Source organism: Tursiops truncatus, chromosome 6 (genome assembly GCF_011762595.2).
Source record: "Tursiops truncatus isolate mTurTru1 chromosome 6, mTurTru1.mat.Y, whole genome shotgun sequence".
Lineage (NCBI taxonomy): Eukaryota > Metazoa > Chordata > Mammalia > Artiodactyla > Delphinidae > Tursiops > Tursiops truncatus.
The window spans coordinates 107,891,274-107,909,109 of NC_047039.1; the positions used below are offsets into that span (position 1 = coordinate 107,891,274).

General features: G+C 50.4%; 2 protein-coding genes across 8 annotated transcripts in view; one reads left to right on the plus strand and one right to left on the minus strand.

Moving 5' to 3' along the window:
* Positions 1-3,058: 3,058 nt before the first annotated feature.
* On the minus strand, positions 3,059-8,571 carry NAIF1 (nuclear apoptosis inducing factor 1). 2 transcript variants are annotated; one of them, XM_004311262.4, is made up of 2 exons: positions 7,249-8,571; positions 3,059-5,612 (listed from the first exon to the last, which is right to left on the minus strand). In XM_004311262.4, exons 1-2 carry the CDS (start codon positions 7,757-7,759, stop codon positions 5,140-5,142), a joined length of 984 nt encoding a protein of 327 aa, XP_004311310.1. In that variant the 5' UTR covers positions 7,760-8,571; the 3' UTR covers positions 3,059-5,139. The 2 variants fall into 2 exon arrangements, with proteins under 2 accessions (XP_004311310.1, XP_073662765.1); XM_073806664.1 differs by lacking the exon at positions 7,249-8,571 and adding an exon at positions 5,959-7,238.
* Positions 8,572-8,815: 244 nt separating this feature from the next.
* SLC25A25 (solute carrier family 25 member 25) overlaps positions 8,816-17,836 on the plus strand; it is a 32,976-nt gene continuing 23,955 nt past the window's right edge. Inside the window, exon 1 of one of the 6 annotated variants that reach the window (XM_073806660.1) lies at positions 8,816-9,209. In XM_073806660.1, coding sequence (XP_073662761.1) covers positions 8,955-9,209 — 255 coding nt within the window. In that variant the 5' untranslated portion in view covers positions 8,816-8,954. The remainder of the gene's footprint in view (positions 9,210-17,836) is intronic. The other 5 variants (XM_073806658.1, XM_073806657.1, XM_073806659.1 and 2 more) reach the window with 5 other exon arrangements.

Below are 17,836 nucleotides of genomic sequence, written 5' to 3' on the forward strand. Positions count from 1 at the left end.
GGTCATTCTGAGAACCACGTACCCCTTTGTAAATACCACACCAAGTTTAGCTCACCTTCTCTAACCAAGAGAGTGAGTTTGTCCCTGCCTGTTCCAATCAACAGCCACCTTGCCACCCTCCAAGGCCCTAACCGATTGTCTAGAATGTCTCCCAGAGTCAGGCAGTCTTTTCAGTGAGATTTCCAAGTGGGTCTGCACAGATGGTCCCCACCTTAGCCCCGGACTCCTTTCTAATGTATAAAGATTTCCAGAGTAAAAAGAGTCAAAGTGACCCAGGTCTTGCCAACGTTTTTCTCCTACTTTCTCCTTCTAATGTCTTGACTCAAAGCTACAGGAAATGGAATAACTTCAATAGATTCCCTTGCCAAACTTGGGGAGCTCCCTTGCCTCCTGATTGGTGCACTGCAAGCAGTCCTCAATGAGGAGGAGAGGTTATCTTTCGTGGGTCTGGAGTCCTGACACCAATTTATAATAAAAGCAGCATGTTAGCTTATTTCCAACGATGGCCACCATCAGGTCCTCCTCTCCCTGTATCAGTAGCCACACCTCCATCAAGAGGTGGAGTCTAGGTACTTCCTTAGTGGTCCAGTGGCTAAGACTCCATGCTCCCAATGCAGAGGGCCCAGGTTCGATCCCTGGTCAGGGAACTAGACCCTGCATGCCGCAACTAAAAAGATCCCGCATGACGCAACGAAGATCCCACATGCGGCAAACGAAGATCCCACGTGCCGCAACTAAGACCTGGCCCAGCCAAATAAATTTTTTTTTTAAAAAAGAGAGAGATGGAGTCTATTCCTTCGTTCCCCCAAATCTGGGCCAGCCTAGGATTGCATGACCAAGAGAATATGACAAAGTGATGCTGGCCAGATCTAAGCCTAACCTTTAAGAGGACCAGCAGTTTCCACTTCTTCATTCTCGGAACCCCCAAGCACCATGCTGTGAGGGAGCCCAAGCAGCTGCATGGAGAGGCCCAGGTAGAGGAGAACTGAGGTGCCTACCCCACCCCTGGCCCCAGATGACAGATTCAGCAGAGTGCCCAGCCCTCATGTAGCATCAGCTTACAAGACGTGTGAGGGAGCCATCTGGAAAGTGGATGGGCCCCCAGGCCCAGTAGAACTGCCCCAGCCGACACTGACAAGACAGTGACAAGCTGTTCTCTCTGGGCCCCGCTCATCCTGAAAAATCATGGGCAAATAAATGATTATTGTTTTAAGCCTCTAAGTTTTAGGGTGATTTGTTACACAGCAATAGCTCACTGAAGCAGTTACCATTATTTAGCACCTACTATGTGCCAGGCACTGTGCTAAGTATTCTGTGAGCATTAACTTGTTAACTTCTCACATCAACCTCGTGAGAGAAGGATTTTTAGATAAGGAAGCCAAGGCTTAGAGAAAGTAAATGACCTCATGCCAGGGCACACAGCCAGTAAGAAGCAGGCTGACTCCAAAGACCTGGGACATACTTGTGAGGAGTTTAGCTCCTGGCCACAAACCAATGTGTGATCTTTCAGGCCCAATCACAGGCCATTTCAAAGGCTTTATGTGGAAGGCCTCATGTGCTCTTATGCAAAGCTGCATTCCTAGCCCAGGAGCTTCCATTCTGAGGTCTCAGTTGCCTCGGCCAAGACCTTCATATCAGGAAGAGTGGGGAGACACTTTGCTCTGACTCCGTACTTTTTCATTCCTGTCCCTTCCTGCTCTCATTCCCCCAACACACACACAAGTCTGTAAAGCAGGAGCTTCCCTCAACAGTGAAATGATTCCTCATCTGCAACACATCTGACCCTGCCCAGCACTGTCCCATGGGGAAAAATGCAACACTGGGAGAGCTGGCACTTCCCCTCTTGCTTATATCATCACAGTAAGTGATTAAAAACTTGACTGTTGGGCTTCCCTGGTGGCGTAATGTTTGAGAATCTGCCTGCCAATGCAGGGGACATGGGTTCGAGCCCTGGTCCGGGAAGATCCCACATGCCGCGGAGCAACTAAGCCTGTGCACCACAACTACTGAGCCTGAGCTCTAGAGCCCGTGAGCCACAACTACTGAGCCCGTGTGCCACAACTACTGAGTCTGCGTGCCTAGAGCCCGTGCTCTGCAACAAGAGAGGCCACTGCAGTGAGAAGCCCACGCACTGCAACGAAGAGTAGCCCCCACTCACCACAACTAGAGAAAGCCCACGCGCAGCAATGAAGACCCAACACAGCCAAAAATAAAAATTTTTAAATAAATTTAAAAAAAAGAACAGCGGTTAAAGAGATGGGCCACCCCAGGGTATAAGATAGCTGTGCGACTTTAGGCAAATTGTTCAACCTCTCTGATCCTCAGTGACCTTATCTGTCAACTGAGAACAGCATTAGTACCTGATTCATGGGGCTGTTGCAAGAAGTCAATAAGGTAATGCCTATAACACCTGGGCTCGGTAACTGTCAGTTTTTATCATCACTAAATATTGGAGAGAGTGATAACTGTGTCCAGAAAGGCTGGGCTCCCTCTAGAATGAAGGCCAATCTCAAGTGAGAATCTCTGCTTAGCAGGACCGCTCAACTGTTGAACAGAAACTCCTGAGAACCAGCCCTCCCTGGGGCATTATCCTGATTCCATCTGAGTTTGTCTTCCAGTCTCTGAGCCAAAGTTCTTAACCTTCAGAAAATATCAGAATCACCCAGAGAACTTGTTTACCATGCATATTCTTAGAGCTCTCCCTCCAGGAGTCTCTTCTAGGTTTTAGATGAGGCCAGGGATTGGTTATATTAAAAACACCCCATGTAATTCTCATCCAGAGTTTGAGACACTGCCCTAAACCAGGGATAGGCAGCCTTTTGTGGAAAGGACCAGAGAGTAAATACTTTTGGCTTGTGGGCCAGATGCTCTGTCACAACTACTTAACTCTGCTATTGTAGCAGAAAAACAGCCAGACATTAAGCAGAAGAAGGGGTATGGCTGTGTTCCAATAAAACTTTATTTACAAAAACAGGTGGGAGGGCCGGATTTGACCTGTGAGCCTCTGCTCTGCCAGCCCCTATCTCTCCTATATATAACCAATGAAGACACAGACATGTATATCAAAAAAGGTGATATTTCTTTAATTTAAAATTATGATCTGGAAAGAACCAGTCAGTTGAAGTGATCCAAGCTTCCTCTTTATATCCAGTTGGAACAGACACAATACTGGCTCAGATTGCCAACCCCAGAGAAAAACGAAACCAAGCTGCAAACCCTCAGGAAGTCCCTGAAGCTACCCTGATGGGGCCATCAGGCTCCATGGAGGGAGGGCACCCAGGCTGCCAGGGGCTGCTGCTTTCCAGCCACACTGAGAAGACCTTTCCTTCTGCAACCCAACTCCCTCACCGGCCTGATTCCTCTCCACTGCTCTGTAGCTGGCACTGCACATGTACCCTGCAGAGAGGATGGTGGTAAAGCAGTCACCTCCCAACCATCTTTGGGGGCATCTTCCCGTAATTGCAACAGTGGAGCTGAGCGATTCTTAACGTGCCCAGAAGGGCAGCACCTTTGTTGTTTAGCTGAGATCTGGAGCCTTGAGTTTATTTATTTATTTTTTTTTGCGGTACGCGGGCCTCTCACTGTTGTGGCCTCTCCCATTGCAGAGCAACAGGCTCCGGACGCGCAGGCTCAGCGGCCATGGCTCACGGGCCCAGCCGCTCCACGGCATGTGGGATCTTCCCGGACCGGGGCACGAACCCGTGTCCCCTGCATCGCAGGCAGACTCTCAACCACTGTGCCACCAGGGAAGCCCTGGAGCCTTGAGTTTTAACCATCGGTCACGTGTGGCCAAGGCCTCAACAGCAAAATGGCAAACTTGGGAAATGATCGGGAAAGATGCAAGGGTCTCGGTAATTGATGGCGATTCTGAAAATGAAACAGACAAATGCCATCTGGGTAAAGTCCTTACACATGGGGAGGAAGCGCATCAAGACAGAACAGTGAACACCACCTCCTTCGGCACTCCGAGGTCGGTCTGCTCTTCCCCGAGCACAGAAGTCCAAGGTCCCACTTCTTAGGTCAGTTTCAATTCTCCCACTGCATACATTCAGGGCCAATCAGGCCTTCAGAGTCACCTCACCAGTCAGTGGGAGTCCCACAAGAACACAAGGTGCTGAATACTGTGAGAAGGGAGTCCAGGGTGTGATGCTGAGCAAGCTGTTTTCTGCACTGAGTTTTGGAAACGCACAGTCAGTAGAGAGGAAAGGAGGAAGGGCGTGGCCAGAGCTGCCCTCGGAAGCCTTCCCAGAGGGGTTCGTGAACAGAATAAATACAACCGGCTTGCAGCAAGCCTTCCGGAAGGAGCCACAGGTCACCTCAGACCCACTGCAGTGGGGCAATAAGTAAAATTTACAGCACCCAAAGCCTGATGCTCGACCTGAGTCAAAAGCTGTTGGGACAAACCACCAGAGGGCTGCGCGGGGACGCAGTGGAAGACCAGATGGCGACCAAGCTGTCCCCACCACACACGGAATTCCTGAGCCCGACGGGCTGCAGCCTGGGTGTACAGCAGGGGCAGCCCAGGGCACTAACAGGGCCCCTGCTGTGCCCGGGTGCAGTGGGGTGGGGGGACAGCACGGCACTAACTAGAGTCCCCTGAGAACTGAGGCACAGTGAGAAGGAGAAAAGGGTGGGGTTTCCTCCTCAGGCCCAGCTGTCACTCTGCCTCCCAAGGGGAGGAAGAAGATGTTTTTGCGCTACTGCCAGCACCACTGATGTTATCTTACTCCAAAGGATGGCACCTGGGTGGGGGGCGGGTATTTCCGCACAGACCCCCAAGCTGTGAGATGGTCCCCAGCGAGGGCCGACAGTTGTCCTAGTCCAAGTCTGGGTCACGTCACAAGCCCTGGCTCATGACAATATGGGTCCCATCACCAGCACCTGACCCCCACCTATCCAATCTTCAGGTTCTTAGCAGGACAGCTCAAGGGGTAGGGGGAAGAGAGTTTGGGTCACAGGAACCCAACAAATTCTTCTTCCCAGTCTGCTTCATTTCTCGGAAACCGTGGACCCCTAAATGTCTGTCAAACTGGGAGCCGTCCACATGGCCAGGCCTAGACTGAGGCCAACCACACAACCCACTTACAAGACCATGTGGTGTCATCCATTCACAGCGGAAGGCTGGCTCGACCCCTGCCCTCACTGGATGATGCTGTCCGGCTGCCCATTCTGGGCCACCTGTCCAGGGTCAGAGGCAGTGGTGGGGTTGGGCATGTTGCTCTGCAGGTAGCGGCGGAAATCTTTGATCATGGGCCGGAGGACCTGGATGAGGACACTCAGGGCCGCCTGGGTGCCCTCCATGGCCTGAGCCTGGCGCTCTTGGGCACAGGCCTGCACCTCCTGGGAGCGACGGATCATCTGTAGCAAGTCATTCTGCTGCTCCAGGTGCTGGGCAATCTCCTTCACGTGCAGGTTGGTGACCCGCTGCTCCTGGATCAGCTTGGCTGAGTTGAGGGCTATGCGGCTCTTGAGCGCCTGTGGCTTGACTGCGGTGTCGGCATGCTGGGCCATCATCTCCACGGGGGCCTCCGCTGGCAGGGGTGGGGGGGCCTCGGCCGTGCAGTACTCCACCACTCCCTCCTCCAGCGTGTGATAGGCGGTCTCTGCGGGGACTGTGGGGAAGAAAGAGCAAAGGTCACCTTCTAGAAAGAGTGAGGCTAGCCATGCGGGGTGGGGAGGAGGCCATTAAGCCCTCCCCTGGCTTTATAGCCTTTCATGTATAAATCTAGAATCGAAGGGGTTTAGAATCTTAATCTACTTAATAACCAAAGGGCCAGCCCCAGATCTGGCAAAAGCAAAGATGCTAATAGTAAGACTAGCAAAAAATGCAGAGCGCCTACTACGTGCTAACCCTTTGCACTCATGAGCTCCATGAATCCCCATAATGACACCAAGAGGTAGATACTGTCACGTTCATTTCCAGAGAGGAGGTAGACTCAGAAACATGGAATGACTTGCCTAAGGTCAGCTGATTCATCAGGTCCAGGAAGAAATGCAGGTCTCCCCCAATACCAGAGTCCAATGTGTTCATCATCACCCCACTGAGCTGCTTCTGGCTAATAAAGGCAGAGCCACATGCTCCCCGAAGTGCCCCACTGGTCCGGCCTTCTTCAGTGTTTTCTTGACTTCCATGTCTTTTACGGCCAAGCAGAAAAGGAGGTGGGAGTGGGAAGGCACTAGCTAAAGTGCCCAATAAATGCCTCCCTGTCTCCTTGACCACCTTGGTCAATGGAATACCTAAAGGTCCTCCCTCTTCCAGAATAGCAACTGATTTAGACCAGTGTTTGATCCCCTTTCCCACCTCCATATCCTTGAGAAATATGACACTGTGGGGTTATGGCAGTCACACACACACACCCAATTCCCCCAAGCCCCACTGAGAATCACGGATCGAAACAGTTCCCAGCCTATCACAAAGAGCACTTAACAGTCATTGGTGCAAACCTTTATCTAACTAAAAAGTCCAACCAACCAGTTTCATTGTCATTCATAGGCGAGAACCTTTGAAGCCATTCTAGCTGGGCTGTTTGGGCCTCCAAGCATGTGGGAAAGGTCAGTCTTCTCCACCCTTTAATGCCAACATCCACTGTGTGCCCCCAACCCCACCAGGAAGCCCCCTTTCTCTTCTGAGTCCTTAGGTTCTCCCAACTGACAGTACAGTTATTCATATATTCGTCTTATCTGTCCTACTAGAATGTAACCGGCCTATCTCTTAGACACCTTGGTAATCCCAGTGCCGAGCCCAGGGTTTGGCACAGAATTGCCCTAATGGTTGATGAGTGAACAGAAAGGTAGATTAACACCTGGAACCATGAGGTTCCTCAGCTGTGCCTGATGAACGTTCACCACACTGAAAACCGGAATGTCTTTGTCCAGAATCGATGTCCACCTACCTATTTATTCAACAAATATGTCCTGACTGCCTACTAGGTGCTAGGCCCTGTGTTAAGTCCTGTGGAGATATAAGCATGGTCTCTGTCTTCAAGGACCACACAGTTCAGTCATGGACATGAATGGTGGCAAAACAGTGGAGAGCAAGCCAGCCCGTCAGAAGTCCAGACTGCGTGCTGAGGAAGTCCCAGAGAGAACAGGATCACTTCTGTTTGGGGATCTCTTGGAAGGCCTCATGGTCTTCCAAGACTCCCATCTGACCTTTGACCCTTGGCAGCCAACCTTCCCTGGGCTGCCCCAGCTCTTGCTGGCCCTTCCCATTTAGGCACGCCAGACTGGGTGGGAGAGGTCACTCACTCTGTGTCAGGGTGACCGTGGCTGCGGCTGCAGTAGCCGTGGGTCCAAGGGCCACGGGGTGGATCTCTGTGGTACTGGGCAGGCTGATGATGGTGGCCTCACCCAGCAGGTTGCAGATGCGCTGTTGCATGGGGGTGAGCAGTACGGGGGCTACAGCTGGGCCACCAGCGCCACTGCCACCACCTGTCCCAGGCCCACCAGCTCCGTCTTCCTCAGTGGGCCCTGGGGCCTCGCCACCCTCCACAGCCGCCCGGACCTGGGCAACCTTGCGACGGACCTCGGTCTTGAGGTCAGACCACTTCTTCTTGACCTCAGGCAGCTCCCTGCGGCAGGTGGCCACGGCGTTGACCCTTCTCAGGATGCCATGCCATGCCGCGCTCTTGGCAGCCAGAGGGACCCCAGCGTTGAAGTGGTTCACCAGCAGGTGCTTCTTCAGTTCCAACTCCTCCACGATGATCTCCACCTCTCGCTCAGAAAAGTTCATTTTCCTTTTCTTGGCTGGGACGGCCATGGCCTCTCCCCACCTTGCTTTTTAAAGAAACTATAATCCCCTAACTGCCCCAATTCCCCTTCTCGCCTTCCTCAGCCTTTCTCCTCACCCACCCCCCCCTACAGGGGATAGGCCGGCCTTGTCCAAGGCCAAGTACCAGGCCTTTGGTAACCCCCCTTGCTACGCAAAGTGCGTAGGGCCCAGCCCCGACCGGCCCAGCCGCTGCCAGCCAGCTGCGTAATGGCTTCCTGAATCTGCCTCTTCCGCCGGGATGTGCGGAGATCCGCCCACTTCCCCTCTTCCCGCCTCGCAGCCCTTCTCCAGGGGGACCCGCCCTCCCGGTTGGTCGCGGCTCAGATATCACGTCGATCACTAGTTCTTTCGATCTGTCGCTCAGCTAAAGAGCATGCCTACTTACTGGAATTGGCCTGATCATTGGTCTAAAGGTGTGTCTGTCGCTACAGAGCGCTCCACCCAACCTAGCCTTTGCTCACTTCCATTGGAAAGTTGTCCTGTCGTTCAATCATCAGTATTACGACTTTTACGCCGTTAAATTCAGCTACTTTATTGGTGGTTTTAGGGAGTTAGATTACCAAAACCCGGCTTCCTGAGGATTCCTAGTGCTTTCGGTCTTGAGCCGTTAGCCAGTTAATTTTCAGTTCCACCCAATGGCGCAAACTCTGCCTTGCAACCGCAGCTCACAATTGTTCCTCACGCAAATCCTACTTCCCACCGGAGACTGCGATCTCTCCTTACACGACGGCCCCTCCCATCCTTACGATTTCGCCGTCTAAACAGCGTTTCTCAATGGAAATAGGACGCGGGGCCTTCCGCCTGCCAATCACATGACTTATGCCTATCGCACCGTGATTTCCTCTCTCCTGCCCGGCTCAGCCAATCCCCGCCTCCCTCAGTTTGAATTGCCCCACGCTGAGCGGGGATCGCCCCGCCCTCTCCATTGATTCGGGTAGTCAAGGCCTGCGTGGGCAGTCCTCGGTGGGAGGTTCCGCCCCTCCGGGTGGCCCTCCGGGTCTGTGACTGGTCGGCGTCGTGCCTGGGGGTATGGCCATCCAGGCGGCGCGCGGCGGGGCGGGGCTCCCGGAAGCTGCCCATCCCGCCCGCTTGCCGGCACCTCGGAGCCCGCGCTAGTGGACTGAGGTCACCGGCGTGTCTAACGCGCTCTCCCCGCCGGCCCGTCACCCCCGCCTCGCGCCCGATGGTGAGCAGTGTGTTGTGCCGCTGCGTGGCTTCCCCGCCGCCGGACGCCGCCGCCGCCACCTCGTCGTCCGCCTCATCGCCGGCGTCCGTTGACCCTTGCGGCGGCGCCGTCTGCGGGGGCCCGGACCACCGGCTGCGCCTTTGGAGCCTTTTCCAGACTCTCGACGTCAACCGCGACGGCGGCCTGTGTGTCAACGACCTGGCCGTGGGACTTGGGCGCCTGGGACTGCACCGCACAGAGGGCGAGCTCCAGGTAGGCAACACGCACCGTCCGCATGGGCGGGGAGGGGACCCCTTCGTGCCCCCGCACCTCCGGGAGGTCCAGGTGACAGGTCTGGTCTGCACGACCGGCTTCTTTGGCAGTACCTTGGAGCTTGGCAGGCTTGGTGGACGACCTCTCGGACTGGCTGGGACCTCCTGAGTGACAGACGGACACCCCATTTATGCCCTGTGGGGAGTAGAGCTCCTTCTTGGCCTCTGTGGGCGCTTGGGCCAGGGGGAAAGGCTCTCCCTGGGTACAGGTGGGCACCTTCTGGGCATTCTGATGGTAGCAAAGCCCCTTTTTGCTGGGGCTTTCCCCAGAGTAGAAGGCCAAGTCTCAAGAGTCCGGCTTATGTCACCTTCTGACCTCAGGACTAAGCTTTGATGCTCCCCTCTACCCATCATTAATGGTTTCATCCATCCTCCTCCAGGAGCACCCCTCCCTCCCCTCTCGTTTCCTTGCCAGTGGTGGGCCCTGATCTCGTTCCTCTCAGAAGCATGTGGGAGTTGGAAAAAATGGGAACTGAGGTTTCAGGCAGATCGTGACATGTGGGTGGTGACAACTGACAGTTCTCATGGGTTAGATTCATCCCCAATTTGACATGCCTGTCCAGAAAATGGGATCGTGATCTCTTACAGGGTTGCAGATTAGCATGAAAGAATCTAGGGGGAAATTCTTCATAAAAGTGAAAGTGTGGCCCACCTAGGAGGGGATTTTTTTCCCCTTGTCCTAGAGTGGGCACCTGGCCAAGGGGGAAGAGGGAACAGAGATGTGTTGTCCTTTCTGTATAAAAACCTCGAGCAGAGGCTGGTTCTTGCGCTTCTGTCTCTCATGGTATGTTTTCCTATCTGACTTTGTAGCTGTAGCTGCCGTTTTCCAGTATTTTATTTATTGTGGCTTAGCCTGATGTATAGCCTGGAGGAAGACTACTGAGTATTTTAAGTAAATTGTTTCTTTTCTAAGTTAGTTCCTTTGGTCCATTTGTACATACCGCAATTACAGAATCTCATAGCTAAGTGTGAAAAAATTTTTTGTTAAAACGCCAGTGAGTTAAACCAATTAGTTTGTTGGGTAGGTATACATAAAATTTTTAACTCATGTCCAGAATATCTTGGATCAACACCCAAGCTATTTAACCTAGTTAGGATAAGCCTAGGAAGACCAAGGTTAACACTGTGCAAGGTAGAATCATTGGGTTAAGTCCAACAGGCTTAGAGACAAGTTTTTTTTTTAAGTCTTTTCAAGTGAGTTTTACACAAAATGGTGTTGTGAGCTGGATATTTTCCAACCCATAACTGATGAATAAATCACTTGGAAAGATAGGATGGCTGAACTCAGAGGGTCTGTGTCTTATGGGCTTGGGGATGTGTGGGCCTAGGAGAGCCTTTCTGCTTTTATGAACCTACCCACCTGGCATATGCCACCAGGAGCATCGAGGGCTCTTGGCTAGGGGAGTGTATTCAGTGTTTATACCATGCTTTGTGCCTCATCTGGAGTCACAGTGTGTTTTCAGTTCATGGCACATCTGATATTGATCCTAGTCCATTTTTTTTGGCAGTAAATTTCTAAGGGCAAATAAGGAGAAGGTGATCATTTTTCTCTCCAGTATTGAAAGGAAACCTTTTAGATTAGCCAAAGGGAGCCTAGCCCGTCAGGGTCACATTGGCTCTAAAATCTTTAACTCTGTGACGAAGTTCTACCATCTGAAACAATTCTTTTTCATCCTTTCGTTGTATGGCTTTAGTATGGACTACTTCTACTCTCAGCTTATGAATGTGAAATTATACAGCCTGGAGAGATTGGGAGTGACCCATTTTATTTGTTTATTACCTGTGGCGGAGCACAGGCTAGTCTGTGGCGAATGGTTTAAGTATTAGAGAGAGAACCTGCCTTTTTGTGAATAGCTGGGCAACAGGAAGACACCCTGCCTCACGAACCCCATACCACTTCCTGTTGCAGTAGTATCAGAATTAGCTACATGCAGAAAAAGTAGTGCTGCAGTTTTGCAGAAGTAGCAAAGGCCAAAGAGAATTTGGGGGCCCTTCAGTTCAAAATGGGTCATCTGCCATGGGAATAGGCATTGAAAAACACAACATCAAACTTCGGTAGCTGCTTCAGATAACCCACAGGACCAGTCTGAGGTGCTAGGGTTTGCACAGGAATCAGCTGTGAGGGCTTATCAGTGGGTGATGGGTGAACCAAGGCCTTGTGACTACACAAAGCCTCCCACTAGCTAACCACCACTGGGTCAAGTTTTCTTTAGAAAAGACCAGCGATTTTTGGCATCTGCCTTTGTTTCAGAAGAAATTGGGACAGTCGAGAAAAATTTACTTAAAATGGCAGTGGGCAGGCTTCCCTGGTGGCGCAGTGGTTGAGAATCCACCTGCCAGTGCAGGGGACACGGGTTCAAGCCCTGGTCTGGGAAGATCCCACATGCCGCGGAGCAACTGGGCCCGTGAGCCACAGCTACTGAGCCTGCGCGTCTGGAGCCCGTGCTCCGCAACAAGAGAGGCCACGACAGTGCGAGGCCCGCGCACCGCGATGAAGAGTGGCCCCCGCTCGCCGCAACTAGAGAAAGCCCTCGCACAGAAACAAAGACCCAACGCAGCCAAAAATAAATAAATATATTTTTTTAAAAAATGGCAGTGGGCAGAGAAACCGATGGCAGCCAGCCAGAGAAATTTTCTTTGTAAAGAGCATGTGAGCAAGAAGCCTGTCCTGGGACTAAAGAAGGGAAGAGTTTATTAAAGACAGAAAAAAGATGATGACAACAGTAGCAACTTTAGGAGACTTCAGCTAGAGCTAATTATAGCATTGCCTATTTAAGGCATTTTCATGTGACCAAACAAAATCTCTGTCTGAAAACAAATTTAAAACATAGGTTAGAACTCAGGCAGCCAATTAGGGAAAGAACACAAGCTGTGTTACATGTTGTCAGTTGTTCCTTCAGCTGAGGCTTGTGGGGCTCTCCTAAGGGGCTGGTGTTTGATGCAGGTGAGGATTCTAGAAGATGGAGGGGTTGAGGTTGCACATGTGCCATCTAGTTTGAGCCTCACAAACTGGGCTTTGGGGAGAACTTGAGGAGCAATCCTTTTAGAACCACATCTGTTATTCCCAAAATAGGTTTCAGGATTATCCAGAGATGATCCTGTCAAAAATGAGAATCTGCCCTGCCCTAATTCTCTCCTTGACCAGAGCAGTATATAGGAGGCAGTCTCTGTTGACCTGAAATAATCGAATGGAAGGTCATTAATATCAAGTTGGTATTGCTTAATCAAACAGTACTGTTGAACTCTATACCTTTTCAGTGTTTGGCCATTTGTGGGGCAGGTATTTGCATAAGTAGCTGGACTTAGGTAAGACAGTCTACAGAAAAAGAGCCTTTTCCGTAGAAAAGGGGCAGACATAATTTGGTATGATAGAATGACACATTAGAAAAAGAAGAATGCTGTTTGCAGACTGGACTGAGTTCACATATTAAACTGAGTGTGTTGTATTGTAAAATTCCTGGCTTGGAGGAATTATCAAGTCAACTAGAGGATGTTTTAAAAAATTAGTTGATATCTGGACTTCCCTGGTGGTCCAGTGGGTAAGACTCCACACTCCAATGCAGGGGGCCCGGGTTCCATCCCTGGTCAGGGAACTAGATCCCGCATGCATGCTGCAACTAAAAGATCCCTCATACTGCAACTAAGAAGTCTGCATGCCACAACTAAGAATCCCGCATGCCGCAACGAGGATCCCACGTGCCGCAACTAAGTTCCGGCGCAACCAAAATAACTAATAAATAAATATTTTTTAAAAAATTAATTGATATCTGCAAAGGTGGAGCCAAGTACCCTGATCCTAAGACTGAGTGATAAATAAGAACCTACCAGAGTGGGCCTGATCTGGACCTTCAGTGGATGAATTCCTTTGATGTTCAAAGAGCCATCAATTGTTGAAGCCTCACAGAAACCACGGGGGAATGAGAAGAACAAATATTTTGCTGGTATTCATTTCTAGCCCAGCTGAGTACACAGCCGCGGGATGAATTCAGTGAACAAAACTGTACTCAGCGAGGACTAGTCTCATTAAACTAAAGCTGAGCAGACTTTTCATTTGTTAACCATTTCTCCTACCAGTGTGAATTTCGCAGAACCGAAGAATTTAGTCTCGGACAGGTCACTGGCCATCATAGGCCAGCCTCCCACCCAGTGTGGGAGGCATTCCTCCTGTGGCATCCTTCCCAGAGGGTCACCCAGCCCATTCCTTTGTGGACCTAGTCGGGGCCCTTGTGAGTTCTTTCTTAGGTCAGACTGAAGTCCGTCTGCTTGCATCTGCTACCCATTTGCCCCAAGGGTACCTTCAGGAGCAGCCCAGAAACGTGATCCAAGGGTCCTTGAAAACAGCTGTCTTATCTGAAAACAGCTCTCCTCCTGTAATCTCTGCTGCTGCTCAAAGCAGTAGATTTCACCATGCACTTCTTCCATGGTATGCTGTCCACACTCCATGGTCCCTTCCCTGAGGCAGTGTGCCCTGGAGTTTAGACTACAGATTTTCCCTGGAAACATAACACGAAGTGAAGGAAGCCAGTCACAAAAGACCATATGTATTACATGGTCCATTTTCTATGAAGGTCCAGAATAGGGAAAGCTGTAGAGACAGAAAGTAGATTAATGGTTGCCTAGGCCTGGGAGCAGAGGGGAACGGAGAGCTAGGAAGGGGATGACTAATAATAGGTCTGGGGTTTATTTTTTGGGGGGTGTTTAATTTATTTATTTATTTTCAGCTGTGTTGGGTCTTTGTTGCTGCGTGTGGGCTTTCTCTAGCTGTGGCGAGCAGGGGGCTGCCCTTCATTGCTGTGCGTGGGCTTCTCATCGTGGTGGCTTCTCTTGTTGCGGAGCACTGGCTCTAGGCCCACGGGCTTCAGTAGTTGCAGCACGCGGGCTTCAGTAGTTGTGGCTCACAGGCTTAGTTGCTCCGCAGCATGTGGGAACTTCCCGGACCAGGGCTCAAACCCGTGTCCCCTGCATTGGCAGGCGGATTCTTAACCACTGTGCCACCAGGGAAGCCCAAGGGTTCTTTTTGAGGTGATGAAAATGGTCTAAAATTGACCATGGTGGTGGTTGCACATATCTATGAATGTACTAAAAGCCATCAAATTGTACACTCAAATGGGTGATTTGTATGGTATGCAAGTTATATCTCAATAAGACTTCTTTAAATAACCCAGTACAGTCTTTGTGGTATAATGTAAACCTGGGTTCAAGTATTGTCTGTGCTGCTTGCGAGCTGTGTGACCTTGAGCAAGTTACCCAACCTCTCCAAGTCTTATCAGCCTCCTTATCTTGGTGGTAGGAATACCTACTTCAGTGGGTTTTTGTGGGATTGAATTAGAAGAAGTACAAAGAACCTGGGACAGGGTTCAATACAAAGTGACTTGTCCCCCCATCGAGTCTGAAAATAAGATGCCCACAGTTGGTCGTATCCTCTACATTTTTTTCTTAGGTTGCTAAGGTGAAAAGTGGGCTAGAGGGCTTCCCTGGTGGCGCAGTGGTTGAGAGTCTGCCTGCCGATGCAGGGGACACGGGTTTGTGCCCCGGTCCAGGAGGATCCCACATGCCACGGAGCGGCTGGGCCCGTGAGCCATGGCCGCTGGGCCTGCGCGTCCGGAGCCTGTGCTCCGCCGCAGCGGGAGAGGCCACAACGGTGAGAGGCCCGCGTACCGCAAAAAAAAAAAAAAAAAAAAAAAAGTGGGCTAGAAAGAAGGAGAAGGTCTGGGGGATGTGGGTAATAAAGGGTGTGTCAGTAATAAAGGGTGTGTAGTACCCAGGAAGAGCACAGTCTCCTGTCAGCTGACAGGGCTGCGGAAAGCCCGGGCCCTAGAGCTTTAAGGAAGATTAAAACAGAAAAAAAAAAGAAAAGAAAAAGAAACCCCAGTGGCAGGAGATTTCTAAGAAGTGGTCTTGTCACTCTACACCCAGTGATGTCTTTGGCCCAAATGTTTCCCTGGATGGAAATGGGCCCCCTTGAGCACCGCTCTTGTCAGCCTGTTGCCCGTTTCATGAGCCATAGATGGTCTTTTCTCAAATATAGAGTTCACTTTGAGGTTGTGAAAATGGAAGCTTCAAGTAGAGCTTAATTAAAACCTTTGGAGATTATGTCACTCACCTCATTAGTGTGTAGAAGTGGCACTGAGGCTGGTTGAAAGCAAAGGCAGTGGCAGAACCCAGGATTTGGACTTTGCCCAATTTAGCTCAACATACACACTGCCTCCTTCCTTCCGTGGCTGGAGGTACTTAACTAATCCTTAAAACTTTGAGGCCTGGGCTTCCCTGGTGGCGCAGTGGTTAGGAGTCAGCCTGCCAATGCAGGGGACATGGGTTCGATCCCTGGCCTGGGAAGATCCCACATGCCGTGGAACAACCACAACTACTGAGCCTGTGCTCTAGAGCCCGCAAGCCACAACTACTGAGCCTGCATGCCACAACTACTGAAGCCCGCGTGCCTAGAGCCCGTGCTCCACAACAAGAGAAGCCACGACAATGGGAAGTCTGCGCACTTCCACGAAGAGTAGTCCCTGCTCACCGCAACTAGAAAAGCCCGTGCACAGCAACGAAGCCCCAACACAGCCAAAAAAAATAAATAATAATAATAAAACTTTGAGGCCTTTATTTTCACAGTTTGTGACAAGGAAGTATCTGTGCCATGACACCAGCTGAGAGTTTTAAGACCCCCATAGTGCTCAGGAAGCAGGGCCTGAAATGATAGGTATGCTCTGGTCTATAAAAGACTCAACACAATACCTAAAAAAAGAATTTGTTGTCTTAAAGTGCGCCTTCCTTTAAAATAAATGAATAACAAAGGTAGGACAGAAGGAGCTTCTTATCTGCTTTAAACTCTTGGCTGGGAAGCTTGAAAAGGAGGTGAGTCATGGCTTATTTTCCCAGGGTCCTGGGGAAACTGGAGCCGGTGGCTGTCCCTGTTCCTGCTGCTGCTTTGTGAAGCTTTCCACATTCCATCTACCCCTGGCCTCCTGCCTCCTTTCCTCCAGCCCTCCCTCCTCCTGGGCTGGAGTCTGATGTGACTCTTCTTACCAAACACAGGGAAAACCACCTCCATTGTGTGAGAAAACTCGCAAAAAAAGAAATGCCAGTGATGAAAAAAAAGGGGAAAAAAAGGGCAGGTTTTAGAATGGTTTAGATCACCCAGAATAAGCACAAAGTGTTGAATCCTTGTCTTTGGCCTGTAACAGTGAGGATTCCTGTTGGTTAAAACCAACTCACTACTGTGCCCACCTTCACCATCCTGTTGGCCTTTCCCCACTGTCGATTCTGGTTAAATGACTTGTCCAGGGTCTTACAGAAGCACTACAGGGAGAGATTACATTCTTATAAAAGCCTTTAGTGATGCATTTATGGACGTGGTTAACTTTTTTACTTTATGTCTTGGATGTATTTTTTTTGCTAGAGTCTCTTCTTTAACCTATATAAGCAGTAAAAATAGGATCTGGTAAATAGTTCTACAGCTAAAAAAATGCCTTTTCTGAATTGTTTCTAAGTGCTGACGATATAAACCAGTCATTCTTACACAGAATTCTCCCAGCTGCCCTTCACACCCTGAGCAGCTCTGATGTACATTTGCTGAAGGCAGCTGTCCATCCGGTGGGCTTCATGCCTGTGTCTGGGCTCTTCTCTCTGAGGTCCTCCCCCAGGACAGAGCAAGCAGCTGGTGACAGTTCCATTCTCACTCATTCAGATGATCTCAGTTGTAGAGTGTGATCCTGAAGTCAGCTTTAAGAAACCACAAACATTTCGTGTTGCTTTAATAATAAATCTGCTAGTTTGCCTTTTCACGTAGGAGCAGAGAAAGAGCGAATAAGGAAAGCGTGGCTGCCACAAGTGGGCTGAACATGTACCAGTGGTTTGGCTCCCACTGGTCAGTTTTGGGTTGGTTGGGAAATTCTGATTATTTAAGGTGATTGGGTGTTTATATGCCGGCTTCGATACTATAGTCTCCCCCTGCCCCCCTTGGCATCTATCTAATCTGAAAGGAGAATCAGGCTCCTATAAGAGCAGAAAAAGAAGAGAAAGTATGCTGTGTTTCTATGTGGTCTCTTGTTTCTACAGATCTTTAATTTATGTGCTACATCTCAAAATCCTATACTTAAAATCAGGTTAATTTTGTACACCCCTAACTTTCTTTTATTTTTTAAAAGTTTATTTATTTAATTTATTTATTATTTTTGGCTGCCTTTGGTCTTCGTTGCTGCATGCAGTCTTTCTCTAGTTGTGGCGAGCAGGGGGCTACTCTTCATTGCGGTGTGTGGGCTTCTCATTGCAGTGGCTTCTCTTGTTGCAGAGCATGGGCTCTAGGCGCACGGGCTTCAGTAGTTGTGACACGCAGGCTTCAGTAGTTGTGGCTTGCGGGCTCTAGAGCACAGGCTCAGTAGTTGTGGCGCACGGGCTTAGTTGCTCCGGGGGCTTAGTTGCTCCACGGCATGTGGGATCTTCCCAGACCAGGGCTCTAACTTCTGTTCCCTGCATTGGCAGGCGGATTCTTAACCACTGCACCACCAGGGAAGCCCCTAACTTTCTTTTAGAGAAAAGAAAAAGACATCTTTGTTAGCAGGCATT